The 26,301-nt window shown below is 38.9% G+C and overlaps 1 protein-coding gene across 4 annotated transcripts; it reads right to left on the bottom strand.

Annotated features, from left to right (window-relative positions):
• Window positions 1-7,658: 7,658 nt before the first annotated feature.
• Tgds (TDP-glucose 4,6-dehydratase) lies at window positions 7,659-25,998 on the bottom strand. 4 transcript variants are annotated; one of them, XM_013516287.1, is made up of 13 exons: window positions 25,845-25,935; window positions 24,576-24,791; window positions 23,732-23,798; window positions 22,618-22,686; window positions 21,147-21,237; window positions 18,984-19,126; window positions 14,962-15,060; window positions 13,584-13,643; window positions 12,360-12,403; window positions 11,591-11,756; window positions 10,303-10,361; window positions 9,537-9,634; window positions 7,659-8,395 (listed from the first exon to the last, which is right to left on the bottom strand). In XM_013516287.1, exons 3-13 carry the CDS (start codon window positions 23,750-23,752, stop codon window positions 8,310-8,312), a joined length of 936 nt encoding a protein of 311 aa, XP_013371741.1. In that variant the 5' UTR covers window positions 23,753-23,798; window positions 24,576-24,791; window positions 25,845-25,935; the 3' UTR covers window positions 7,659-8,309. The 4 variants fall into 4 exon arrangements, with proteins under 4 accessions (XP_013371741.1, XP_005374168.1, XP_005374170.1 ...); XM_005374111.2 differs by lacking the exon at window positions 24,576-24,791 and having other exon boundaries at window positions 25,845-25,997; XM_005374113.1 differs by lacking the exons at window positions 22,618-22,686; window positions 24,576-24,791 and having other exon boundaries at window positions 25,845-25,998.
• Between the last annotated feature and the right edge of the window lie 303 nt (window positions 25,999-26,301).

Here is a 26,301-nt window from a genome sequence, read left to right as displayed (position 1 = left end):
TGCTTTATATTTTCACCTAAGTTCATTAGGGTTTTGGTTTGTTTGTTCTGTTTTTAAATTAGAAGGGCAAAGTTCCATAACTATTAATTAAAACTTTAAAATATTTGGAAAATAGGAAGATGTTTCTCAAAGGTTTATTTAGCCTAAATCATTTAATATTTCATATCTCTGCAATTTTTCCCAGCATTTTAATCCAGAAATGTCCTTTTTCTCCTTTCCAATTACAGTAGTTAAGTCACACAACTGTCTTCATTAAGACAGTAATAATTTCATTCTTAATCAGTAGATTAAGGGACTAAGCAAAGAGCAGGACTGTTATACAGTGAATTGTAGGGCTTCCCAATAGTTTCCAGCTTAGAGAGAGAGCCAGAATCAGAACTACTTCTCTGGGTCCTGAAAACTGATTTAACTCAGTGAAGATGATGAAAAGGGTGAAAGGGGGATTTCCGTTTTCTGAAGTTAGTTTTTGTTGTTTTTGTTTTTTTTTTTTTTTGAGACAGGATCCCCCTATGTACTTTAGGTTGTTTTTGAACTCACTAAGACAACCTAGGCTGCCCTGGAACTCAGAGTGATCCTATTGCCTCAGCTTCTTGAGTGCTGGGATTACAAGTTTGCACCCTCATGCCCACTTGAATTTAGAAAAGGAAGGTTACAGTGATAAAATAAAATTCTTTCTGTCATTGATATCATACTTTGTTTGCTATGTATGAATTAGAACATTGCAAGTTTAGCTATAAATACATCGTATTAGAAATACTGTTAAAGTTAAGGATCAAAGAACAATTACTCAAAGGTAGAAATATCTATGAAAAAGCTCTAAGATGTGGTCTTTTTATACAATGGAGTACTGCTCAGCCATAAAGGATAAACTTGAGATCTTTACAGGTAAATGGATGCAACTTGAGATCATAATTAGAAGTGAAATAAACCAGACTCATATGTGTAAACATTGTATTGTCTCCCTAATGTAAGAAGCTGAGAGAGTAAATAAGACCCAAAATGTACAATAGCTATTGTAGAATGGGAAGAAATTGTTCAAAAAGAAAGAGAAACTGAGATGGGAGAAAAAAAGGAAAAAGGAAAAAATATATATATATTAGGGTTGCAAAGATGATTACACCCCCAGGGGCTGGGGATCTGTGGGGGTAAACACACTCATAAGCACAGAAATAATGAGTACAGTGTGATGCAGCCACAGAAGGAAGAGTCTCAACATCTGTAGGCAAGGCCAACTCTATGTCCACTTTCTATCCCTATAACAAAGTATCAGAAGATGCATAAGTTTTAATGAAAAGAGGTTTACTGAGCTTATAGCTTTGGAGGCTAGAAGTTCAAGATTAGGCGTTCCATTGTTTGGATTCTGATGAGGGTTTCATGGTTGATGTTAATCACAGTGACGACACTGTGTGCAGTGTCATATGGCAAGAGAGCAAGCCAGGGAGAGGATTCATGGGCCACTCTTCAAGGACTCATGCTTTTTATAACAATTCTCTTTGTGGGAATTAACCAGGTTTGTAGTATAACTACCTTAATCATTTCCAAAGGCAGAGTTGCCAATGTCCTAATCCCCCTCACAACTAACTTCTATTAGGAACTTTCACTCTCAATATCCACTTAATACCAAATATATACCTCTACATCTCAAGCCCTGCCCCTTCATCTGAACTTCAGATTCATATATTTAGCTTTCAGTTAGGTATCTCTATTTGGATGTCTATGGGACGTGCAAGCTCACCACCTCCCGTAGCGCAACACCTCCTAAACATAACTTACCATTCTCCACTCTGCAGGTCAACGTTTAAAGCATTACAAGAGCACCCAACTCCAGAAAAGGCATCTTCATGTATTATCAATCAATAAGATTTTTAATCTAAAAGTTCTCACACCTGTGCCCAGTACCACCCATTTGCAGCCCTGTGGTTTAGGCCCTATCATCAGCAGCCTGATTTGCTGCAACAGCTTTATAAGCTGGATCCCTACAGGACCTCAATTTTGTCTTCCTTACATTCATCTTCCGCACTGTTGCCAGAATAAACTATCAAAAACGTACTTCTGCAGTCAATAAAAACGGCAAAGAAACTACTAACATGTAAAACCATTCCTGATGTATTGCTAAGGGAAGACAAGCAGGCGCCAAAACAGTCTGTCCATAATGACCCCATATTTTTTTAAAAATGTGCACATATGTGCCCCAAAGCAAAATAAAGAGCAGTCATCAAAATATTAAGAGGTTAATTTCCTTCCAGCGGTTGTTTATGAATGGTTTCATGTTTTGAATTTAATTTTCTAAATTTTCTGCAATAAGCACATATTACTCTGCAATGAGAAAATATCTTAATCCATAAATCCGACAATGTCAATTTCTTTCTCAAAATCCTGAATTAGCACCACGCTGGCAAGGTAAGGTCCAAGCATTTCCCACGGCAGGCAGGGCCCTCCACAGGCTGCCGGCATTCTCCTGCCTCTTCTCTCATCCCACGGCAGAGAGCAGTGGGTCTCAAATATCAGGAGGTACCAGAGCAACTGGCCCAGCCCTGGACGTTCTGATTCTGTAACTGTGAAGTGGGGCCTTCAAATTTGCACTTCGAAGGAGTTCCCAAGTGATGCCACTGTTGTAGGTCTAGGGACACCTTTGTAAAAAATATCATTTATCGTTTTAATAAGTGGACAATTCAGCGGCATTGAGTACATTCACAATGTTGTGCAACTCTGTTACCATCCTAAACTGTGCAACTTCCAGAACTTATTTATCATCTTAAACAGAAACCTTACACACATTAAACAACAATTACCTTTCTTCTTCCCTTTATCCCAATTCACACCTGCTCACACCATATTACCTTTCTGTGTCTACCTTACTTAGCGTAATGTCCTTGCCCAGGGATCTTACTTTATCCATGCTGTAACATGCATCAGAACTCCACATGCTGGATAATATTTCCTTATATATATTTATTGCATTTTGTGTACCCATTCATGTACCTACAGGTATTTGCTGTTTCTACTTTCCGGCTAGTGTGAGTGATGCTGTGATAAGCACTGGTGTACACGTATCCGTTTGGGTTCCCTGCTTTCTTTTGGATACACACGTAGAAGTGGCATTGCTAGACCACATGGTAGGTCTGCTTACCTTTTTGAGGAACTGTCCTCTGTGACAGGTGCATCACTTGACATTCCCAACAACAGGGTCCCCATTCCTTCACCTCCTCACCAACACTTGTTACTTTTTTTTCCTTAACGACAGCTATCATAGTGGGTGTGAAGTGCTATTTTACTTTCAATACTCATTTCCCTAACAAACTAATGCGAATTACTGTGGCAGCAGGATCCTTATGACTTGTCATCGCTCCAACACTCACTTACAACTTGGTGCTTCCGTTCTGCCAGTCTCTCTGCCTGGAATCACTGTCAGCTTCTAGCTTTCTAGCTCTTGTCCACCCTTTCAGACACAGCGTAACCATCACATCCAGCAAGTCTTCTCGGATACTGTAGATTAGGGGACCTCAAGAAGAGCCTGAGGGTCCTGTACTACCAGCAGCTATGGGAGGTACTGGTATGTGAGGGAAGGAGAGTAAACCACTGGACTGAAAGCAAGTGGCTTCATTCAAAGTCTGTTAGAGAGCAACTGAATTCCCGGAGTGCCTCCTTCACCACAAGAAGCCAGGTGGGAATCGTGGAGGTGGCTTTCCCTGTAAGCAAAGACAGAGCATTTAGCCGACAGCCTCCCCCTGCTAGGCTTCAGGATTTACTTCTGCTGCTTCTGAGGAGCCTCGCCAGTGACTGAACACACCAGGGAAACTGGCCTCCTCCACCCAGTGTGGACTTCTCTAACAAGCAGCCTTTGCTCTGGACCTTCCCACAGAATTCATGGGGATTATGTCCCATCTGCATCCTAGTTGAGGCTCTCTGCCAACTCTTCCTCTTCTCTCTTTTCAAAGCTGTTAGATCTGCAATGCAGCCCCAGAATTTCTCCCGCTCAAATCTACATCCTCCCTTTTCTCTCATGATACGTATTTCTCCCTCCTCAACTGCCTGCACCTCAATTCTGTCTGTCACTGCTTTCCAAAAGATCCAGCTGGCACAGCTGGTTCCAGGACTGATCTCACAAGGCAGCTGGGAAGATGGGTTTGGAACTGGATGACCTCCAGCCTGGCTGGTCAAGAGAATGCCAGGGGGTGTCTCAGCTGGGCTGCTCCCCTAGCCAAGATAATAAATAAAAACCAAAACTGCCTCTTGAAGGAGATAAAGATGACGTTGAGGATCTCAAGGATGCAGAAGCAGGTCCTCACCACATTCTGGTAGAGACCAATCTGGTCCCTGTTGGGATCGGGTGGACCTTGGAGAACAACAGCAGACAAATGCCAGTTGAATCAAGTAGCAACTCCGATGGCAGTGCTCAATTTGCATCTTCTTAGCTAGGGTGTATTACACCTGCGGAACATGGCATTGTTGCTTTTTGTGCTTTTTTTTGGAGACAGGGTCTGACTAGGTAGTGCAGAGTGGCCTTGAATGCACTTATGCAGCCCAGGCTGGCCTCCAACTCACAGTGATTCTCCTTCCTCAGCCTCTTGAGTGCTAGGATGACAGGTATGTGCCACCACGTTCAGCTGAGGCTTTAATTTGGTCAATGTGTACTTTTCAATCAGGAAAGATCAGAAACTAGATGCATTTAAATTTTCTTTTTTTTTTTTTTTTGGTTTTGGTTTTTCTCCGTTACCAGGAACCGAACTCACCACCTTGCGCTTGCCAGGCAGGCGCTTTGCCGCTGAGCTAAATCCCCAGCCCCCTAAAATTTCATCTTGGGGCTATGTGAACTGGTTCTGTTCTCCTAAAAAACTTGCATCTGAACATGCTGCAGAATGTCACTAGGATCTATCACACCCATGGTATCATGCAATTCAGGCAGGGTTAGCGAGAGGTGGGCAGCATACTGGTGGCGCTGGTCATTCAGATTCACTGAGAAGGTGGAAGATAAATCCAATGAATGTCCATTCGGGAATTTGCCATTTCAGCACAGGTTTCAGGAGTCCAATGGTCAGGGTGTGCTGAAGCATGCTTTATCCTATACCTTCAAGCTAGGATAGTAGCATCTCTCCCAAGTTGACTATATGATCTGGATGACTCCAGCATAACTGGCATTAGTGGTAGAGACACAGTATGGATTACATGGTGAGCTCCACCAGTGGGACAATCACCATACAATTCTCAGGGCTTCTAAACAAAACCATTCCTGAGCCAGCCTTAGTGGCACATGTCCGGAATCCCAGCAGGGGATTATAGAGGGAGGCTGAGGCAGGAGGATCACCATGAGTTTGAGGCCATCCTGAGCTACACAGTGAGTTCAAGACCAGCCTAAACCACATAACAAGACCTTGTCTCAAAAAGAAAGACCATTCCAACTACAATGGAGAACTCCATGCCTTCAGAATACCACTTCTGGCAGGTAACTGGCCTGGGTAGACAGAATCCTTGAACATGTGACATCACACAACCATGCATTCAGAAGTGACCATACATGCTGAGTTCGTTTGGACTATCAAGGGCTGGCCTAGCTGAACAAACTCCTACACTGGAGTACTAATCCCAAGTGCCATACAGGGTGTGATCGTACTTCAAGATAAGACTTTTAAAGAGAAAGTTAAAATCAAGGCCTTAGGGTGCGCCCTAATCCAATATGACATTTGGTGTCCTTATAAGGACATTTAGCCATGGACATGTGCGTATAGAGAGCGAGACCATGTGAGGACACAGGCAGAGGACAGCCATCTGCAAATTAAGAAGAAGCCTCAAAAGAGACCAACTCTGTTGACACCTTCTGACCTTAGACTTTACCCTCCAGAAATGAGAAGCTAAGTTTGTCATTGAAGCTACCTACTCCATCATTTTACGGCAGCCTCTACAACCCAAAGTCCCCACTCACTATAAAGTCAGGTGGGTCCAGAGTGTTCTACTGTAAGATGGAAATGGATACTGGGGAAGATGAGGCAGGAAGATCGCTGCAAGTTCAAGCCCAGCCAGGGCTACCTAGTAAGTTCAAGACCAGCATGAACTAGCATGAGACCCTGTCTCAACAAAACAAAACAAGGATGGAAATGGAACATGTGGGATTGAGTCAGGCAGAATCAGAGGGCAGGAGCAAGCTTCCAGAGCAGGTGGGCCAGACTCCCATGAGACCACCTTAGTTATACCGGTGCTCCCCTCCCGATACTTGTAGTCATAGAGGGTATCATACAACCAGTGGAAAGAGGAGACGGCCATTGAGCTTGTGAATGGGTGGGCTTGCTATGTGGGTGCAAGCAAACAGCTGGCTGGGCTACAACCAAGCCGTGCTGGTGAGGCCTTCACACTAACACAGAAAGGGGACTTTTTCAAAGGACAGAACTTGGAGTGGGGTATCTGGTCATGCACTATGTCTAGAAGTAATCCACCCTGTGCACTAAGCTACGGGCAGGGCAAGGAGCCTGGTTATCTACTTTTGGCCTGGGAAGAAAATGACAACAGGAGCAGAGACGGACAGAAGACAGGGTTGGAGGCATGCAGATGGGCGTAGGGCAGAAAATGGGGGAGGAGGGGAAGAGCTGTGTGACACATGTCCACATCCACTAGAAAGCAACCACCATGGGAAAGGCATTGAAGCACTCAACGCACAAAATGACCCTGTCATGTACTTTGTCCAGTCTTCATCATGAGCAACGCAGAACTACCACCCTGGGCACCGGGATGAATGGGAGGCATAAACGCAGAGACAGGACCTACTCATGGGACTCTGTCGTCAGTCAGCTTTCCCATCGGCGGACACCGCAACACCTGACGGGCACAATTTAACAGGGTGAGGTCAGTTTGGTTCCCAGTTTCAGTCCATCATCAGCTGGCTCCAAAGCAGAAGCATCAGGATGAAAGTGTGCAGAAGACCAAAGATACTTGGTTCAGCATGGAAGAGTGCAGGAGCAGAAGGGGTGAGGGCCCAGCCCACCAGCCTCAAAGCCACCCCTCTATGACCCACCCAGACAAACCCGTAAGTGTGCTCTGTGGATCCCTGGGGTGGATGCCAAAGCCAATGAAGGTGACTGCCACAGACCCACAGTATGAACTGCCACTTACCATGGCCAGTCTAGCTACTGCCACCTGTGTGCATTCGAGAGGAAATCAACCAGTCTCCTGGGTGGCAAGCTGACTTGACTCTCACAGGAGCCACTTTTTCCATGTGGAACATCGTGTCCGTGTGGGCTTGCTTTTCTGCCTAAAGAGCCTCAGCCAGCATCACTGTCCTGTCAGTCTTGCTTCCTCCCTCTCTTATCTTTAGGAATGACCTCTGCGATCTGCTTTCCGCAGGACATAACGGACACTGTTCTCCTTCTCTCCCGGTGGGAAACTACCTAGAGGAATGGAAGAGGTACAGGCAGGGAGAGCGGGCACGGTGGGAGGCTGGGATGAACTGCATTTAAAGGGGGTTCAGATTTTATAAGGATCAAGAAGCCTCCACGCTAGAAACCCGCATTCTTCATAGAGGGTTTCTCAGTTTCTTTTTGTTTCCTCAGCCCAATATCCCATCAGTTACTTTCTCAAGTCTAATACAAGTAGGACAAAGACGAAAAATACAGAATCAAGTATTTTAAAATTTTTTTCTACAGCAAAATAAAAACATACATTATTTTAAAAGCCACATTCTACATTAAATACATTAAAATACTGACAATTTCATAAATAAAATCATTTAGAACAGTAAATACATGATAGAAATTCTGTGGTTCAGGTTATCTATAGGTTAAAATGATTTTGAAAGTATAAAAAGTTTCCATACAGCTTTCAAAAAGCATTTAACTTAAATTTTACAAAATTATCAAAAGTTAAAAAGTGCTAGATATGCTTCCATTTTTTTTTCATTTTTAAAGCAACTACAGCACAACATCTGACTAAAAAAAGATGAATTAGACCATGATATTCATCATACGTTGCTTCAAAGTACCAATTTCAGACTTCCTGGGCACTGGAAAAGGCTGGAAGCGGGCTGCGTTGAAAGCCAGGCAAGGTCGCCATCCACTTGAGCCACTGCGCGCCTCTGCCTTCCGAACCAGAAGGCTTCTGCCTGACTCACCTCGAGAGAGTCTTCCTATGCTTACCACTCCCTAATTTCCACAATCTTAGGCCAATATGAAAACTGTTCCAAAGACTGAGGCATTTTGTAAGTGAACGTCATATAAAAAGTTATGATCTGATTCCAAATGAAAAGAAGGCACGTCATTTGGTCACTTGATTGCATACTGCCTGATGAGGTAGGATAATTTTCTTCTTTCTCTGAAAATGGCTGATTATACGCATGGTGATTGTATTGGAAAGGGTTCTAATGCCTTTTCCACATTCTTCCAGTTGTGAAAATTCTCTTTGTACCACTCAACTGATAGGAAAAATAAGACAAAAGTTAAAAATGAAAAACTAAAAACCAATTAACCAACATTTACTAAATTCCTGCTATGCAAGGAAAGTCTTGCCTATTAGCTTATCAGCAGACAATTTGATTTTTAACTAATGAAGCTAAAAGATTTGATTTTGAACAATGAAGTTAACCAGAAGAATTTGGTCACCTGAAATCTTAGAATTAAAACTTAATCATTTTTTTCTATTTAACTTCAAAAGTCTTTCAATACTGAACCTGCTGTTGAAGACATTTTGATTTTAGAGAATTCAGTGTGAAGTAGCTTAAGTCTTTTACACTGGTTTTAAAAGTTGTTTTAGAGAAAAAACTAGTATTTGTTCATGTAAATATGGTCATAGTGTATCAAAGGCATAGTGAGATGATGTAAGCTTCCTTTTATTAATGGGTGAAATTATTTTATGTTGTCACACTATCAGCAGAAGCATTTTTAGTTAAAACCTAATAGCTTTAAATTATCTTTGATTTTTCATTCTAATATTTAACCCAAGTATTCTGTATTACAAATTTGGAAACAAGATCTTTTCTCATGAATACATTTCTAAGTACAGGAGAGCTTTTAATACATATACATAGTCTTTACACATATATTAATAGATTTTCCTGCATATATTCAATTTGTTTCCTATTTGTTTCAAGACAAAATGACTCAGGACGCCTAAAGAGTATAACTCTTTATAGTCACCAAATCTAAGATGCCACTGATCTTAAGATGGACCATTATTTTACATAAGAAAAAAAAAAAGCTGCAGTAAGTTTTCACTAAGAAAGGAAAAGCTCCAACAATCATAAGGCATCAGTGATTTTAAGACACATAATTTGTAAGGAAATAAAGAAAGCGAAAAAATATGAACCTCAGAATCAATGAACTAGGTACTTGATTAATGCTAATAAGATATAGGAAGACTGATTAGAGAACATTCTATGAAATTTAAGATGCTTAAAAACACAGTAGAGTAGTATTGTTGAAAATGTTAACTTTAATAATTTCAAAAGTGCAAATGTTTCATCACAATTTTCTGAATTTATATAGTGTCCTATAAATGAATTATTTTTTCTTCAAATACTACTGAATTACCCCCCCAATAACCAATGTATAACATACTTGTTTTCTTTATTCCTTCATCCCAAGGCACTTTGGGTTTCCATCCTAACCCATGAATTTTTTCTGACTTCATTGGATATCTCATGTCATTGGTAGGTCTTAGAAAATAAAATATTTAAAATGACATTGTGGATACATATTTACAAATTTAAATATTACGAGATATTATGTATGTCCATGCATCTTTACCATAGTTTAAGTTTAAAAAAAACAAAATTCCCCTTAATCATATACTTACTGTAGAAAATTTATAAAGTATAAGGAAAAAAAATTCATGATTTTCAACACCTCAAATGCTTAAACCTCTCTGTAGGTTATCCTTTTTTAAAAATTTATTTCAGCCACATTTTAGGTATAAATCTAGTACTAGCACACATAGGAAACTTGATATATGTCTGATGAATAGAGAAATAAATACATATAAATACATGTAACTTACGACTCAAGTGCGAGGCCCTGGGCCAGATAATTTATATACATGGCAATTAGCCCTTAAAATGCTTTTATAAGCATGATATTATCATCATCACCCCCACTGCACAATGGGAAGACCTCATATTTGGAAAGGATCAGTAACTTTCTCTAAATCAGATAGCATGTAATAGTGCTACACTTAATCTGTATGACATTTATAATTAGGAAAAGAATACTTTACCAGAGAATTCAACAGAGATAAACAAGTTTTCAGTGAGCCCTACAGAATTTATAATTTTGTACATACCTAAGATTTCACAAACTTTCCTCAACGTTTTAACTCGTTACTCACCTATCGTTAACATAGTCAACCCAGTTTTCCATTTCAGACTCTGAACTGGTCTCTTTGATCTGTCAAAACAGAGAAGGCTTTTGAGTCAAATTAAAAAATGAGACCAGAGGATAACAACAGTAAATAGCTGATTTCAAAAAGACATAAAAGCCAACTGTCTGAAAGCATGAAATAACAAAAACACTGTAATTTATAATCTAAATTCCATTTGAAGCTCAAAAACAATACACACATATATAAACTATGAGGGAAAGTGACTTCGGTTCCTACTCAAGTTCACCTTTCTACTGGCCTTAAATTTCTAAGTGAGTTCCCTAACACATATGTACCCTTGTAATTATTTTATTCAGGGCTGGGGATATAGCTCAGCAGCAAAAGCACCTGCCTGGCAAGTGTAAGGCCATGAGTTCGATTCCTGGTACCAAAACCAAACAAAATAATAATAATAAATATTTTATTTCGCACTGTACTTTGATTCTAAGACATACAATTTTGTATTCATGAAACTCAGGTACATGAGTGAGTTTAACCACATAATATTTGTTCGTGTAAATATGGTAATAGTGTATCAAAGGCATAGTGAAATGATGTAAGCTTCCTTTTACAAATGGGTTAAATTCTTTTATGTTATTCTACTATCAGCAGAAGCGTTTTTAGTTAAAACCTTTAGTTAAACCTTAAAACTGTTTTAGTTAAAACCTTAAAAACTTTCAACCAGGGTACATACCAGTGGTGGTGAACCTACAGCACGTGTGGTTTTTTGTTTGCTTGTTTTGTTTTTGTTTTTTTTTTTGGTCTTTTTGAGACAGGGTCTCGCTATGCAGTTCAGGCTGGCCTTGAGCTCACTTTGTAGCCCAGACTTGCCTCGAACTCATAACGATCCTCCTGCCTCAGCCTCCTGAGTGCTGGGATTACAGTCATGCACCACTATGCCTGGCTACGTGTGTTGTTTTTAAGACAAAAGATGTTAATGTAGGAGCTGTTTGTTCTACATTAAAACCTCAGTAGTCAGGTTTAGTTGCAGTGTTGGCACTTCGCAATAAATGAGTTTTGGGTTACAATTTGGACACTTGTCTCTAAATGGTTTGGCATCACTGGTACACACATTAAAGAATTTTTTTTTCCTGAAAAGCTATTACCAAAGGAGTGATACAATTCAGATGATACATACTTATTGCTTTCATTTTCCATTTGTTCTCTTTTAAATATACTGTAAACTAATGATATTGACTGTCACTTAATTTAGTGGCAATTGTGCAAATACTACCTTTTACAGCAGATACATTACCAGTTGTATTAGTTCTTTGGCAAGCTGGACAACGGACATTTCAAAATTGGTTCCGATGTTATAAATTTCACCTGGTTTTCCTTTTTTGAGGACAGTGAGAAACGCTTCTACGACGTCAGTAGCATAAAGGAAATTTCTTGTTTGAAGCCCTGATCCATGAATGCAGCTAAACAGATGAAATGAAATGGAATCACAAAGTGTACAAAAGCTTTCCCACACCAAAATAAATCAGTGACTGGGTACAATTCCACAGAAGGTAGTTCCCACGGGGAGCCAAGATATATTTTATTGAAAACACAAATTCTCACAGCTTTTCTTAGCTTTACTCTTAATGTTTAAATGATGTCTAAACCTCCCACAGATACTCAAAAAGAGAAGGGCAAACACAAATCCCTGAGAAATACTTATCTATTAACTTTATACCATAAATTTATTTTGAGAAATATCTTGTTCAATTAATTAAATTTATCCTTTGAAAAAGTAAAATTATATAAAGATGAAAGTAAAATTATATATAAAACTTTAATACTATTACTCCTAGTTCTATGATAGCTCATTAAAGAATTGAAGTTATCTTAGTAAATTATAAATTACAGACTACAATTAGCCTTAAAAACGATTATATTACATGGAGAAAGGATTCTTACATTTGGTGAGACATTCAAGTCAATGGCTTCCAACACTAAGACTTCATGATTTAAGGAAGATGGTTATCAAACACTATCAATACCAGAAAAGCATAGGGGTACAAAGGTCAGTAATAACGTACCATTTTCTGTTGTGTTGTAGTAAAGATATAAATTTTGGAATAACCTAAAAGAATATTTGAATATCATTTCAGACTTTGGAAATTCATTCATTGATATGAATCTGAACTCATTAAGATTAAAAATTATTGTTAAGAAATACACATGGATAAATTTTAATTCTCCTTACCAGGAATTCATGAAAAAAAAAAAAAACTATACCTGGTAAGTAAATAAAAACTTTAAGATAGTTTGTTATTTCATAAAGACCGGTGACCTGAACACAAAAGGACATAAACAGTGGGAAAATGAAAAGAAATTCTTCATGGACAGTTTGCTGTTAGCACAAAGCTCACCTTGTATTGATTTCTTAAGAGCAGGAATCATACTTATCACTTTATATATAAGCACCCACTCCAAAAGTGCTTGTGCAACTTATAAAAAGTAAATTTCAGTGCTCTTGGATTCAAAGAAAACTTATGTTAAACAGGGCAAGTAAGAAGTTACTAAATTAATATTAAACCTGATAAGGCCGTTTCAGGAATGAAGCAATGTGGATATTAACACCACACCGCGAAGAGATGAAAGCAAACAGCTGGTGAGTGAGAAAATCCAGTCTCTAGATGTAGGCAGAGCAGGTAACAGTTGATCAATTCCAGCTTAGTGATATAGAACCCAGTTGGACAGGCATTTTCAGCCATTCAGCTGCATTTCTTTATTCACTACTTCTATTACATTGTGGAGGACATTTAGGCCCACAGCAATAAAGATGAAGTAGGGAGCAGTTAACAAGCTGACACGAAGACGCATTTATGTATATGTCTTACTGCATCACCGCCTAATGAGCTCTTAACTTTCTGTTCCCTGACATATTGGTCTGTCTGCAAGCTAAGACTAAACTGCAGTGTGGCTGCAGTGGTGAATACTCTAGTGCTTTAGAGGCCTAGAAGCCTCAAACAATTTCACATATAGCATTTCACTAGATCCTCAAAATCCTTTCTAAGTATTTTCGTTATCTCCTAATCTGAAGACAAGCTCTAAGTCACATCAGCTGTGAGCACTGAGTTGGTACTTCAACTCCAGTGTTTGAGTCTGATGAGATCTGCACAGGTCCTCCACAGAACACATGATTATGGAAAATTACTACATACATTTCTTTACACAAATAACTTAGGAGATTGTCTTCAACAATGACAAGTTACAACCACTAAAAACAAACCCTCTATGAATTTAGAAGTAAAGTTTACCTTTTCTGGATATTGATGTGGCCCATAAACATTGCTGCTTCTTGTGATGACAACTGGAAACTTAAGAGTATTCGACATTCAGCTAACGGAAAACTCCAACACTAATGACTACATTAAGAATAGGCAGTTTTAAAATATAGGTACTTTTGCCTAAATAACTCCACATATCTAAGGACAGAGTGAAAAGACTGTGTGCAAAGTTCCTAAAAACACAGAAGAGGATGGAGTTCAGATAAAGGCAGAAGGTCCCAAAGGAAGAAGAGGACCATTCTCTCTACTGAGAAAAAGGAAGGGTGAGTACATATGGAGGCCGATCTCTAAGTCTCGTATCAGAATACCAAGGACATTTCCGCCTGTTCACTTCAAGACCACCTGTAGGACTCTTATGTTTGATTAGAGGTAACCTTCAAGTCGGCTCTCTCCATTGTACCACTCCTACAAGGACCAGTGGATCATAAAAGGCAAAGAATCTTGAGTAACTCCTTGGCTTGGCTTTCTGATCAGTCCCTAATAACTCACAAAGATCAGTGTGAAGCCAAATGTCAAGGATTTGAGTTGATTCCTAGTGGGTAAAGCTTCTGCAATGACACTGCCACAACTCCCAGGGACAAGTCTACCTTTCAGTCCTGAGGAGCTAAGAGAGCCTACCATGTAGAGAAGCACATGGCAGGAAGGGGAGGTCTTCCCTCTGTCTCCTTTGACTCTTAGGGTTCCAATAGGGTTTTTCACTGTACCTATAATACTCTACCCATTACTGAAACAGGAAAAAATACATATTCCAATATTCCTTTAGTGATAAATTGAACAAAAAGAGTAAATTCTTTGTTGTCCAAATGTAGCAGAAAATGGCCCCCACCAGCCACTATACTTCAGAGGCCCAGGTAATAAGCTCCTGTTACTACTGTCTCCTAGAAAAGGCTGGTCACTGTGATGCATAGCTGGTCATTATAATGCACATTGTAAGAACCAATCAAAGACAGCCAAATACTCTCCTTCTGTACTTCCTGCTTGCTTATTCCATGTAAGCCCCAAAGGATCTTATACCAAGGATCAGGGCCTGATACTTTTGGAATGACCCCAGTCGATCAGTGCCCGTCAACGTAAAATAAATCTGCCTCCAAATCCTGGGTGTCATTTCAGTGTTTCTGCTTGCCATTGCACACACAATAAATCAGTAATTTGAATAATAATAAATTTTAAATAAATTTAATAGTAATAAATAAATTGTAATAAATCAGTATTTTAAATTTATCAATATTTTAGTTTTCTCAAACTGTACCTTTTATCCTAAAAATGAAATGCTACTAAAGCTGACTTAGAATTTTAACACTTAAGTCAAAAGCAAAATGACTCAAGAGTTTCTAAAATCAGTGCATACCTTGTACCGTTCCCAGTAAGACTGTACAAAACATTCAGCAGCTGCTTTAGATGATGCATAAGGATTTGTAGGTTGTTTGGGAGATGATTCATCAAATTCCTAATTGTAGAAAGATATATTTAAAAAGTAAGAAATTTACACATTTTCTAAGTAGAAACTATATTACAAATTTACATGCCAATCACTACAATGAAAAGAACCATTACTGGAACTGTGTGTGTGCCTAGCATCTTCCAACTGGTACTACTAATTTCTTCAATGTTCATAAAAACCCGTAAGGCAGACGAGAGTGAACACAAAGGTCCTGAGACAGAAGTGGGTCCAAATGCACTGTAGGAAGGCTGGTGTGCAGGGAGAGAAATGGGAGATAAGATCGGACAGCTGGCAAAGGCCTGGATACATGCAAGAGTGACGGCCCTGTAAAAACACTGGCAGGTTTTGAGGACAGTAACAGCAAAGTTCTATTTTAAAACTCTTTTTGGGTGCTGCGTCAGACCTGATACTGAGGGGAAAGGGTATAAGAAGGAAGAAGTTTACCTGATAGAAATTGCAAAGAGTTGAAAGTGGTTGCTTCTGAGAAGTAGGATGGGGGATTGAAATGTAGTCAGGGTCTGCTTTTTCTTAGTAGAAATCTTTTTAAACTATTTTTTACAGCATGTATGTTGTAGCAAAATGGAAAAAATTAGATTCAGATGCTCACTTAGCTGTGGAGAGATCTTTGTTGGCAACATTCAAGAAAAGGCACTGACCTGCATATGTAAGCACGTACTGTCTCACTAGTATAAGAACCTGAAAGAATGAATAAAAACCAGGAAGTATGATACACGCTGTGAAATGAAAGTGCCCAGAAGTAAAGGCCAACTGGGGTGTGGGAAAAGAGAAGGGAAAAAAGGGGAAATTATGTAAGTGTGTATATACAGGATCGCTAACATAGTTGTACTACTGACTTCTATTGCTCTACAGAAAGGAACAGTTAATGATTACTTGTTTGATCAATCTTGTATTTCTCTATTTGTTTTCCTGAGCAACTACTTTGAAGATATCAATACTTAATACAACAACCATTGCTAATTTCCTACCACTTTGTCTGTAACTCTGTTTTGTTTATATTGTTCTTATGCTATTTTGTAAATGGATGTCTGTTTGTTAATATGTTTTCCTTCTTTTATTTTTAAAACAAACAAACAAAAAAAAGACAAGGCACTGAAGAACATCAGCTAAGAGATTACTGTGAATATGTGGGAAAAGGGATGTGAGTGAAATCACGAGTGGCTGAAACCGTGGCAAGAAAAGGGGCTTTGCTTTTATAACCTTTGAAAAGCATTGCTCCGTGGGCAGCACTGGCATTCAGAACTGCCTGCCTGTGAAAGGCCACACCAGGAGGCAAGGGAAGCCTTGCTGAAGCAGAAGGTGGCTAGCGCTTCATCAGGCCACAGAGGTCAAAGTGGCCCTAAAACTGATAGTGGCTACAGAGGTACTCTGAGTGGCAGCAACCACTTTTTTTTGAGACAGGGTATCACTATGCAATTCAGGCTGGCCTTGAACTCATGGCGATTCTCCTGCCTTAGCCTGCTGAGTGCTAGTTTTACAGGTGTGTGCCACCACACCCAGAAAGAACAACTTTGATCAGGGAAGAAACTTCAGTGTTCACAGTAGCTTTGATGGCAATCACAGTGGACAAGGCAGCAGCGGGGATTGGTACACTGGATCTAGAAAAGATAGCAGCAAATAAGGAGGCGATGAAAGCTGTAATTATTTTTATAATTACAACAATCAATCTTCAAATTTAAACCTATAAAAGGAGGAAACTGGAGGCAGACGCTGTTGCCCCTTTGTGGTGAAGGCCAACGCTTTGCCAATCCATGAAACCAAGTGGACTACGGCAGTTCCAGCAGCTACCGCAGCTGTGGCAGTGGCAGGTTTTAACACTGCCAGGAAGCAAAGCTGGGTCAGAGAAGAACAGGGAAGCAAGAGCTTACAACAGAGGCCCAAGTGACAAACTCACCCATTGCTGCAATGGTGCCATGTGTAAGGGCAAATCTTAAGGACAATATTTGTAACTAATTGTGTAATAGGTCATTTCAGTTTCTGTTCTGCAGAAAGTGTAAAGCATTCCAACACAGAGCTTTAATGTACATTTTTTGCTTTCTGCACCATGCTGTTGATTGCTAAATATAACAGCTTGATCATGATGCTGAGTAACCACGGGTTTTTAAAATGTTCTGCGTGTAGTTTGTCTACTCTAAAGCCACTGCATAAATATTCCCCAACAGTGTGAAGTAAGAAAATTCCTTCACGGTCACGGCAGGTTCCACTTGAAATTTAGTTACACTAGGGATGGAGAAGCCATGCTCCAGAAATCTTGGTGTCACTGAACTGACAGTTACTGCTGCTCCAAAAGAAAGAGCCACCCAAGCAAAGTCACAGAGTTACTTGGTTATAAAAATGACTGTTGGCACATCCTATGCAATATCTCTAAACCGAGTAACAATGTAAATGAAGCTAGTGTATCATCCATCTGTTATCAAATATAACCAATAAATGATTTACTTCTCTTCAGTGGAATGACCCATGTAGGTCTGGGACTGGAGATTTAGATTTGCCCTGCCACTGCTCCTAATAATGTTAAATGCATTTACCACAATGCAAGTTCAAAGCTCTACGAGAGAACAGAAGCCATTCTCCGGATAATGCCACCAACAAATCCGCAGATTAGAAATGTCTGAGAGAACTTTTTAAAATTAATAAATACCAGTAACAATTATAATTAACATAAAAATAGGCTTACATTAAGAGAAAACTGTATGGTGACTAGGACGTGATTAGGTGGATCGTTAAGAGTTTAGAGGTCAACCACAGTGGTTATGTGGAGATTAAAACTACAGTAATATGAGCAACTGCCTTCTTTTTACAAAGTCATGTTATCTGCAATTTTCTTTTAAATATGACACAAGATCAGACAACGATCCTCAAGTGTTAACTCTATAGAAAATAACCTTTAATAACTATAAACAATTAATATCCAATAATTATTAGTTGTACATAGGTTCTTCTGAATTTTCCCTTTAGCACACTCTTAATTTCAGTGTCATTGTACTGAGTGGCATAGGTATTTACCAATAGATCTATGTATTAAAAAAAAAAGGAAAATATAGACTAGAGGATGGAGTCATCTTTTTGTGTAAAAAGTGTACCACTTGGGAATAATTTTTTTAAGAAAACAGATTCCAGTTTCTACAATAATTTCACACTTACCCCTTGACATTCAAAGGAATGGAACATGATTTTCTGGCTGGAAGGGAAAGGTGAGCAGGAGTACGCTGCAGCCTAACATGTCTATGCTTTGGTCTGGGAGAATGCCACTCAGTTTGTTTGTAAGCCTGAGACAAAAAGGTAATACCTGTTTTTGTCTTACACAACAGTCAAGTTATGAATACATCTCTATTAAGACCAGGCTATTCCCCATTTTGAATAGCATCATTTGCTCTGAACAGAAGAGACAGCGAAATAACATTCTGGACAGTGCCACAATTATATACAGTTAATGGTATGAGAAAAGCTCAATGTTATGGTCTGTGTGTGGATGTGCCCCCAAAGCCTCATGCAGTCATGGGGTGGGCTTCTAGAGTTTATGATTGATCCATGATCCAATGCTGAGATTACAGGTGTGAGTGCTACACCCATCCTGGGGCGGAGAGTTTGCATACATAAGGGAGAGAAAGATGCTGCTTGCCTCCACTCTTCCCTTTTTGCTGTTGTTGCCTTTGCTGTCTTCCACCTCTATGAACCGTTGCCCTGTGCCATGTGTCACTCTGCCTTGGAGCCAGCCAAGTATGGACTGAAACCTTCACAAACTGTAAGTGAAATAAAAATCTTTCCTTCCTTAATTTTGGGCATCAGGTATTTTGTCTCAGCAATGAGTGAAAAGTAACTAAGACACTCAGCATAGATTTAATGAGACAAATCTGTATCTTGGTACATAATAAATAGATGGAATGTATATTTTCTATATATAAGCTTACCTTATCAAGACTTCCACCATATACTTCATCTGTGCTGACATAAATAAATTTTTCCACTCTGGCTTCATGAGCAGCACTTACCAAAACATGAGTACCATAAACGTTAACATATGTAAACTCAAAAGCACGGACAAATGAAAGATCTAGGAAAAGAGAAAAAAGCTAAAACAATTCCACCCAAGACACAAAACAAATGTGAAACAAGGAACTCAGTTTCTACACTAGTACTATTTACTTCTCTTCCATCACCAGAACTGCAATCCTATGAGAAATAACATACATAGGCATTGCTACTTATGATTTCTATAAACTTACAACACATAGCATAGGTAAGGTTCTTAGAACACAGAAAACTATTGGTGTCAAATTTGTCCTATAAAAAGAAAATACAAAATGATCTATGTAAATCTTTTCAAACTTAAAAAAAAAGGAAACAGGAATAAATAAATGGAGTTAAAATGTGTCTCTACTGGGAAGAGGACAATGAATCTGATGGATTTTATTTTGATAAGCTAATTGTACATGTGTAATTCCCTAGGGAGGCATTTAAAGAATTCAAATAGATTATATATCTTCCAAAGTAGCAGAACAAAAAAAGAAAAGTCTCTCATTTAGGTCCTTAGAAAAACCAAGTTAAGAGGGTAAATATCAAGGATGATCGAAACAGATTTTTTTAAAAACTCCAAATACATATCCCTTGTAAGAAATGCAGCTAGACCTAAAGCTAGAGAAAGGGTTGGAAATTAAAATATGGAGCAAGATATATAATTAATGTGAAGTGACCCTGCCATATTAATAGCAACACCACAGACTTCAAAGCAGTGTACATCACAAAGGCAGGTGGGTCACTTCATAAAAATAAAAGGCTCAATTCACCAGAAATATACTGACGATCACTACTTCTCATTTTTTCTCATTGAAACATGTCTTTCAATGAGAAAAATAGATAATCCAATTTAAAAATAGACAAAGACTTCAACAGTATTTCACAAAAAAATCCAAGTTACTGAAAAGAAAATAAAAGTGCTCAACCTTATCAGTAATTAGGGAAAATATAAATGAAACATGTAAAGAAGAGACTATTCCATAGTGCTGAGCTTGGCAAAAATAAAAAATCTGACAAAACTAAGCTTTGGCAAAATCTGGAACAACAGAACGTCATACATTGCTCAAGGAGTGGAAAATAAGTACAGTTTGGAAAATAGTTTGATGTCTTAATGTTGATATATGCAAATCTTATGATCCTATCTATATGTCAGGAGAGTAGTGCAGACTCGTGTTACCACGATACAGGCATAAGAATGCCCATGATTGTGCTGTTCAGAATTGCCCAAAACCATAAATAACCCAAATGTCCATCTGGAGTAAAACATGTAAGTAAACTGTAGGATAATCTTATATTGGAATATTGTACAGTCCTGAAAAAGAACATACTCTATGTACATTGTTTTATTTGACAGTTACGACCAGCATTTTTTTCCCTAGTGACAAAGTCTAGCAATGGGGTTGAATAAGTACATATCTAACATCCATCTTTGAAAGAGGACATACATGTACATCCGAAAAATGAGCCCATTCACTGATATGCTTGGCATGATGTGACTCACTATTCTCAGTACGGGTTGTTATATAACCTTCAATATATGTTTAAACTCTGAACTGACCAAAAATCAGAATGGTGATTACTTCTGAGGGGAAGGAATAAGGAGACAGGCCTTTGGGTGAATTGGTGGGCTTTTCTTGAATTGGTGGGCACACAGTGAACATTTTATAGCTTTTCTTGAATTGGTGAGCACACAATGAACATTTTATTATCTATACCATTCTGTATGTTTAAGGTATTCGCTAATAATTTGCTACTAATTAGTCTAACATTTTTACTATGAAACAGAACATATATTCAGAAGAATCTAGAAGTACAGCTAAATAAATAACGTAAGCACCCACGTAGCTGTCACCCAAATAAAGGACAGGATGTTGCGTAATGCTTTGTAATGGTAGTTCTGCCACTGCCTGCTGCCTGGTTTAAAATTATAATTTTCTTTGCTTTTCTCTACAGTTTTGCTGTCTATGTATCTATCCCTCACATTACAGGTTAGTCTTGACTGTTTTTAACTTTTGTAAAAACAAACGAAAGTACATGTACATGTTTTGGCTGCTTACCTACGTGTGTCTGTGCAGCAAAATGTAGTACTATATTGATTTCCTCTGTTTCAAAAAGCCGTTTCACAAAATGAGCATCACATATATCACCCTATATGAAAAGGCAAACATGAAAAAGCTAGGTTTCTTTTAGCACGCTCATTCATAATAATCTTTTTTTATTATAACACCCCCACCCCCCATTTCTCAGATCAACAGAGAGTATCTCCAAAATTCAAGGAGGTGGTTAGGCAAGTACAGGAACGATGTTATTTCTCCAGCATCTTAGAATATAAGGTATTTTCAACTCAAAATGTTTTTGCAAGTAAGCATGAAACACTATTTCATTGAGCAACAACTTAATACTGTGTTTGTTTCACCCTATTCTCACCAACCTAAGATCTGTATCACTTATCATAAACTTCAACAAGGAAGTTTTTTACCTTTGAGAGAAACATTACTAACATAAACTTAAAGTAAGTGTAATTAGAATGACATTGGGGGTGCTGGGGATTTAGCTCAGTGGCACAGCACCTGCCTGCCAAGCGCAACGTCGTGAGTTCAACTCCCGGTACAGGGGAAAAAAAAAAAAATAGAATGACATTGGGAAACATTTTGTCACAACTAATTAATACTTTTTATGTTTATATGTACATTTAATTCTTCTAATTGTATTCTCAACAAATCTCTGAAGAAAACACTTCCACAAAGAAAGAAATATGAAATGTTTGTTTAGCATTTCTTTTAAGTTTTTATTGTTAAAAAAAGTTTATAGAATCACATTTCAGGAAATCAACATAAGTCATGACACACTTTTATTTGACAGTAACATTTTCCTTTGCAGACTAATGAACTGGCCCTGTGGTTTATACTTCGGACTTGTCTAAGAGTGGTTAGTAATAATCAGCCTTCCAGCGAGAATCTGACTTCACAGGGGAACACTGCTATGAGCTTCATGGTCTGGCTAGCCTTCAGGGTAACAATACATTTCTTACTTTTCACTTCAAATCCCAGGAAGGGCTTATTAAATAGGTTAATGAGGATTTAAAGTCACAAACCATGGAAATTCAGTCAGCTACTCATAGAATCTCCAAGGTACCAAAAATCACATGCAGCTTTTATGTGGTGTCAAAGTACTATTCTCTAGAGCACATGGTACTTCTGGAAGTTAAGTATTTGATCTTTTAAAAGGTCTTCATTTAAGTGTGCCTTCCCAGTCCTTATCACATGTTTGTAAAGTACAAAGATACTATAATTTTTGTACAACTGAAGAGATGCAATAGTGAGTTTAAAATTTCCGTTATTCTGGAGGCTAAGTCAGAGGAATCCCAAGTTTGAGACCTGCCTGGGCTACTGGGATAGTTATAGAGTTCAAAGCCAGCCTGGAATACACAGTGAGACCCTGACTTAAGGTGTACGTGGTGGTGGTAGTGGGGAAATGACAAAAATTTTAAAATTTGAAAGAGATATAGTAATTTTACAACTTCAGTACCTGTATAAATTTGTAGTTTTGTTTGTTAGAAATGGTTTCAAGATTCTTCAAGCTTGCACAGTAATCCAGCTTAAAATAAGGCAGTATCATTGGTAGGAGGCAACATAAAGAGTGGTATTAGCTTTTTCTATGTAATAACAAGTTAAGGACCATAGAAGTTAATTACTGTAGCATGAGAAAATATCCTCTTAAAAGTGTGCTTGCTCTGTGTTTTTATACATTTTAAACTTCTGATACGAGTCTTAAGAGTAGAAAACAAGTAATTTTATTAACTTTTCCAAGTCCAAAAATAAAACCATCAAAACCAAGCCTTTTTAGAAATCCCTAAAACATACTTCTGCCCAAATTTGCCTCCAGATACTGGTGGCTAGAAAAATGCATCATTCCTCACAGAAAAGGAATTAATGATTAAAAACATAATTGCTTAACACATTATAATTCATTACACTTGGTGCTGAGTTAACTATTGATAAATTAGTGTACAGATAAGTAAAAAAGTAATGATCAATCAATCAATGAATTTTGTTGTCCATAATAGTAAGACAATGCAAAAACTCCTAAAAGAAGTTATTTTTTGCTTGTGTATTTTTGTTATTATGCTTTACAAAACCAAGGTATCTATTTGCATCTTTTTTGTAACATTAAAAAAACCCAGAGATCACTAACGGTAGCTGTCAGATTTTTCTGAAAGACTTCAATTACTGCAATAAACTAAAAACTAAATTTGCTTTCTAATTTAAAAAATATATAATTTTCTGGAGGTGGCAGTTATAAAATCAAATCCTTAAATAATGAACACAAATAAAGCATGTTGACACCAAAAAAGATTCATAATCACATTTCACTAAGTATTGAATTTAGAAAAATGTGATTTTTTTGGTAAATACCATACTCAACACTTGACTTTATGACCTAGCACAGTAAATTGAAATTTCAAAAGATTTTATACAAGATAAAATGCAGCAAGATCACGTGACTGTATAGACCCTTAAGTTGTTACAATGACTAAATAAAATACTAAAATATCAGAATAGGATTCTAGTACTTTTTTTAAAAAGTAATTAAATTGGAATATAATTTCATTGCATGAAGTTTATGTTTTCACAAAACTCACCTTGTCTAGATTTATGATCATGTAGTTTGGATAATCTTCTACTAAAGAGACAATCACATGTGATGCACTATAAGAAAAAAAGTTATCTTGTGAGTGGAAAACTTTAATGTTAAATTTCTGAATTTTTTTTCCAAAACTGTTGAGTTATGGGAAAATATTCAAACACAGAAGTTTTTCAAAGGTAACAGAAATAATATAACTATACTAAATGTACACACATGCACAGTTTTCACTAAACTTTTCAACAGTATCTATAAACTAACTCTTATACTCCTTTTACAGAAAGAAAACTTACTGACTTGGGGGACAAAGAAAAAATTAGTTTAACCAAAAGATGCTGTCATGCATGTTTGGAGTGTGACAGTAAAGCAGGATGAAAAACATAACAAGTGTTAAATAACTGTGCTGACACTGTAACATGCCTTTTCAGGAACTGCGGATGTAAGTATGAAAAAATTCAATTAGTACGAGCACAATCATTTACAATGTTTATAGAACTTCCCGCAACTGCTATCTCATGGCATATAAATTTGGTAGCATATATCAGAATCTTACAGGAATCCTGAACTGATTCCAGGTTTCCAAGGATAATGCTAGCTGAAACCATCCAGAGCTGGAGATCTATAGTGGCTCCCGGGCTTCAGAAGACCTCGAAGTGGAACCAGAGGCAGATCTCCATGAGATGATCACCAGCACCACAGAAAGAAACACTGTTGGATTTCCACGAGCAATTTTGTTCCTGGTGGCCCTTTCACAGTACTTTCTAGGACATGCCCCACTGGACCAGCACTCTCATACCAGCATGACCCTCTCCTGTCCACACTCCTTTCCTTCGGAAACTTGCCTGCCTGACACCTTTGGCCAAGTGACTGTCAGATTAGAAGATGATTTAATGTGCTAATGAGCAATAAACAAGAATTCCCACATTCTCTCTTCTTTTACAGACATTCAGTTCTTCACAGGCAACAGAGTCTCCCCTTTAAATTACTCCAGCATTCATCCATTCAATACTTCCACGTGCTTAGTGAACATTACTTGCTGCCTTCATGGAGTTTACACTCTAGAATAGGGACAGAGGTAGCAAGTGAGCACAAATACGCAGTATAATTTCAGGCAGAGGTAAGTGTGTGAGTTGGAAGAGGGGCTATTTTTTAGATAGGGTGAGTTGGTAAGGCCCCTCTAAGGATGTGGTACCTGAGAAAAGCTTGAATTAAGTGGAGCAAACAGCTACTTAAAGGAAGAACAAGTGCACAGCCCTCAAGACAGAAGGGGCACTAGCCCGCTGTGTTCTAAAAATCATGAGTAAGGGCAGCAGGTATAGAGCAGTAAAAGATCACATTGAAAAAGTATGATGTGGATGCTTGAGTCTTCTAGATATGGAAAAAGAGTTTGAACTTTATTCTGACAGAAACCACCAGAATAAAATTCTATGCATCAACAAGATCTGATTTACTTAAAAAAAAAAAAAAAAATCCACTGACTTCTGTGTGAGAAACAGACTTTAAGGTAACAAGTGCAGAAGCAGAACGACCAATCGGGAGGCTACAGTGGTGTCCAGGCACAAGAGGGCGGTGACAGGGGCTTGGGCCGAACGAGGGTGTTGAGAAGGGGTCGCATTAAGCGTTTACTTTGGAAGGAGACAAGACTTGCTGATCAAAAGAGGGTGTGAGAGGCAATCAACACCTAGTACAGGTTGTCAACAGTAGGATTTTTAAGTTTGCTGAACAAGTCAATCTCACCATAATCCCCAAACCGTTTTGGGGGCGCCTGTGCATCACGACGGTGGGGAGTGCGCGTTGACGCAAACTCACTGGAGAGTGTGCTCACTGCCATGAGTGATATTTGGGGCAGTTAGGAAGCTGGGGGACAGTACGACAGTACCACAGCAGCACAGTACCGGCTTGGGGAAGCAAGCGATTTAAAGACGTGGCAGTTTCAAAGGAAACACGTCTTGGCAGGCCAGCGGGAGAGGCAAAAGAGGGCCCACGTGGTTCGTTAGGACCCTCCCTTACTACACACCCCGCAAAACTGGACCCAAATTGCAAAGGCAAACAGAGCCGAGGAAGTTTAGGGTTTCGGGGGAAACTGCTGGACCAGCAGCGCCGTTACCTACATGAAACCAGCACCCCCGGTCACCAGGACCCGCTTCGCAAAGCTGCCAGGGGCACTCAGGGGTTCCGCCCAGCCGGCCGCCGACATCTCCCAGCTCAGCACTGTCTACCTAGCACCGTAAAGCGCCACGTCTGAAGACCGGGGGATAGTACCACTGCGACGGTTTTGCGACACGCCTCGCTCCCTCCACGCGTTACGGCGCCGTCACTGGCCCCTTCTGGAGGAGGTGCCGAGGCCCATTTTCCCCGCCCACTGGTGGGCGGGGCGCAGCTGAGCAGCGCCCCTTCGCGGGCGCAGGACCTCTTGGCTAATGCGAGAGTCGATAAGAATCAAGGGAGTTTCCTGGTTAGTAGGGTAAGGAGTGTTTTCTAGGCCTGTGTAACCAGCCTGGACTAGGCTTTACTTAGAAGGTCAAAGTTTTGAATGAGTGCTTTCTTTTCATTCTCGTACTTAAGCTT

Source organism: Chinchilla lanigera, unplaced genomic scaffold (genome assembly GCF_000276665.1).
Source record: "Chinchilla lanigera isolate Chin_1 unplaced genomic scaffold, ChiLan1.0 scaffold00003, whole genome shotgun sequence".
Classification (NCBI taxonomy): Eukaryota; Metazoa; Chordata; class Mammalia; order Rodentia; family Chinchillidae; genus Chinchilla; species Chinchilla lanigera.
The sequence above is the reverse complement of the archived record's forward strand: the minus strand, read 5'-3'. Positions and strand labels throughout refer to the sequence as shown.

Coding starts and splice junctions, on each gene's coding strand:
- Tgds (XM_005374111.2), bottom strand. CDS start 25,930: ATGTCGGCGGCCGGCTGGGCGGAACCCCTGAGTGCCCCTGGCAGCTTT. Junction 23,799..25,844: donor ACCGGGGGTGCTGGTTTCAT/GTAGGTAACGGC, acceptor TTTTTCTTATAG/TGCATCACATGTGATTGTCT. Junction 11,757..12,359: donor CTACAACACAACAGAAAATG/GTACGTTATTAC, acceptor TCATCTGTTTAG/CTGCATTCATGGATCAGGGC.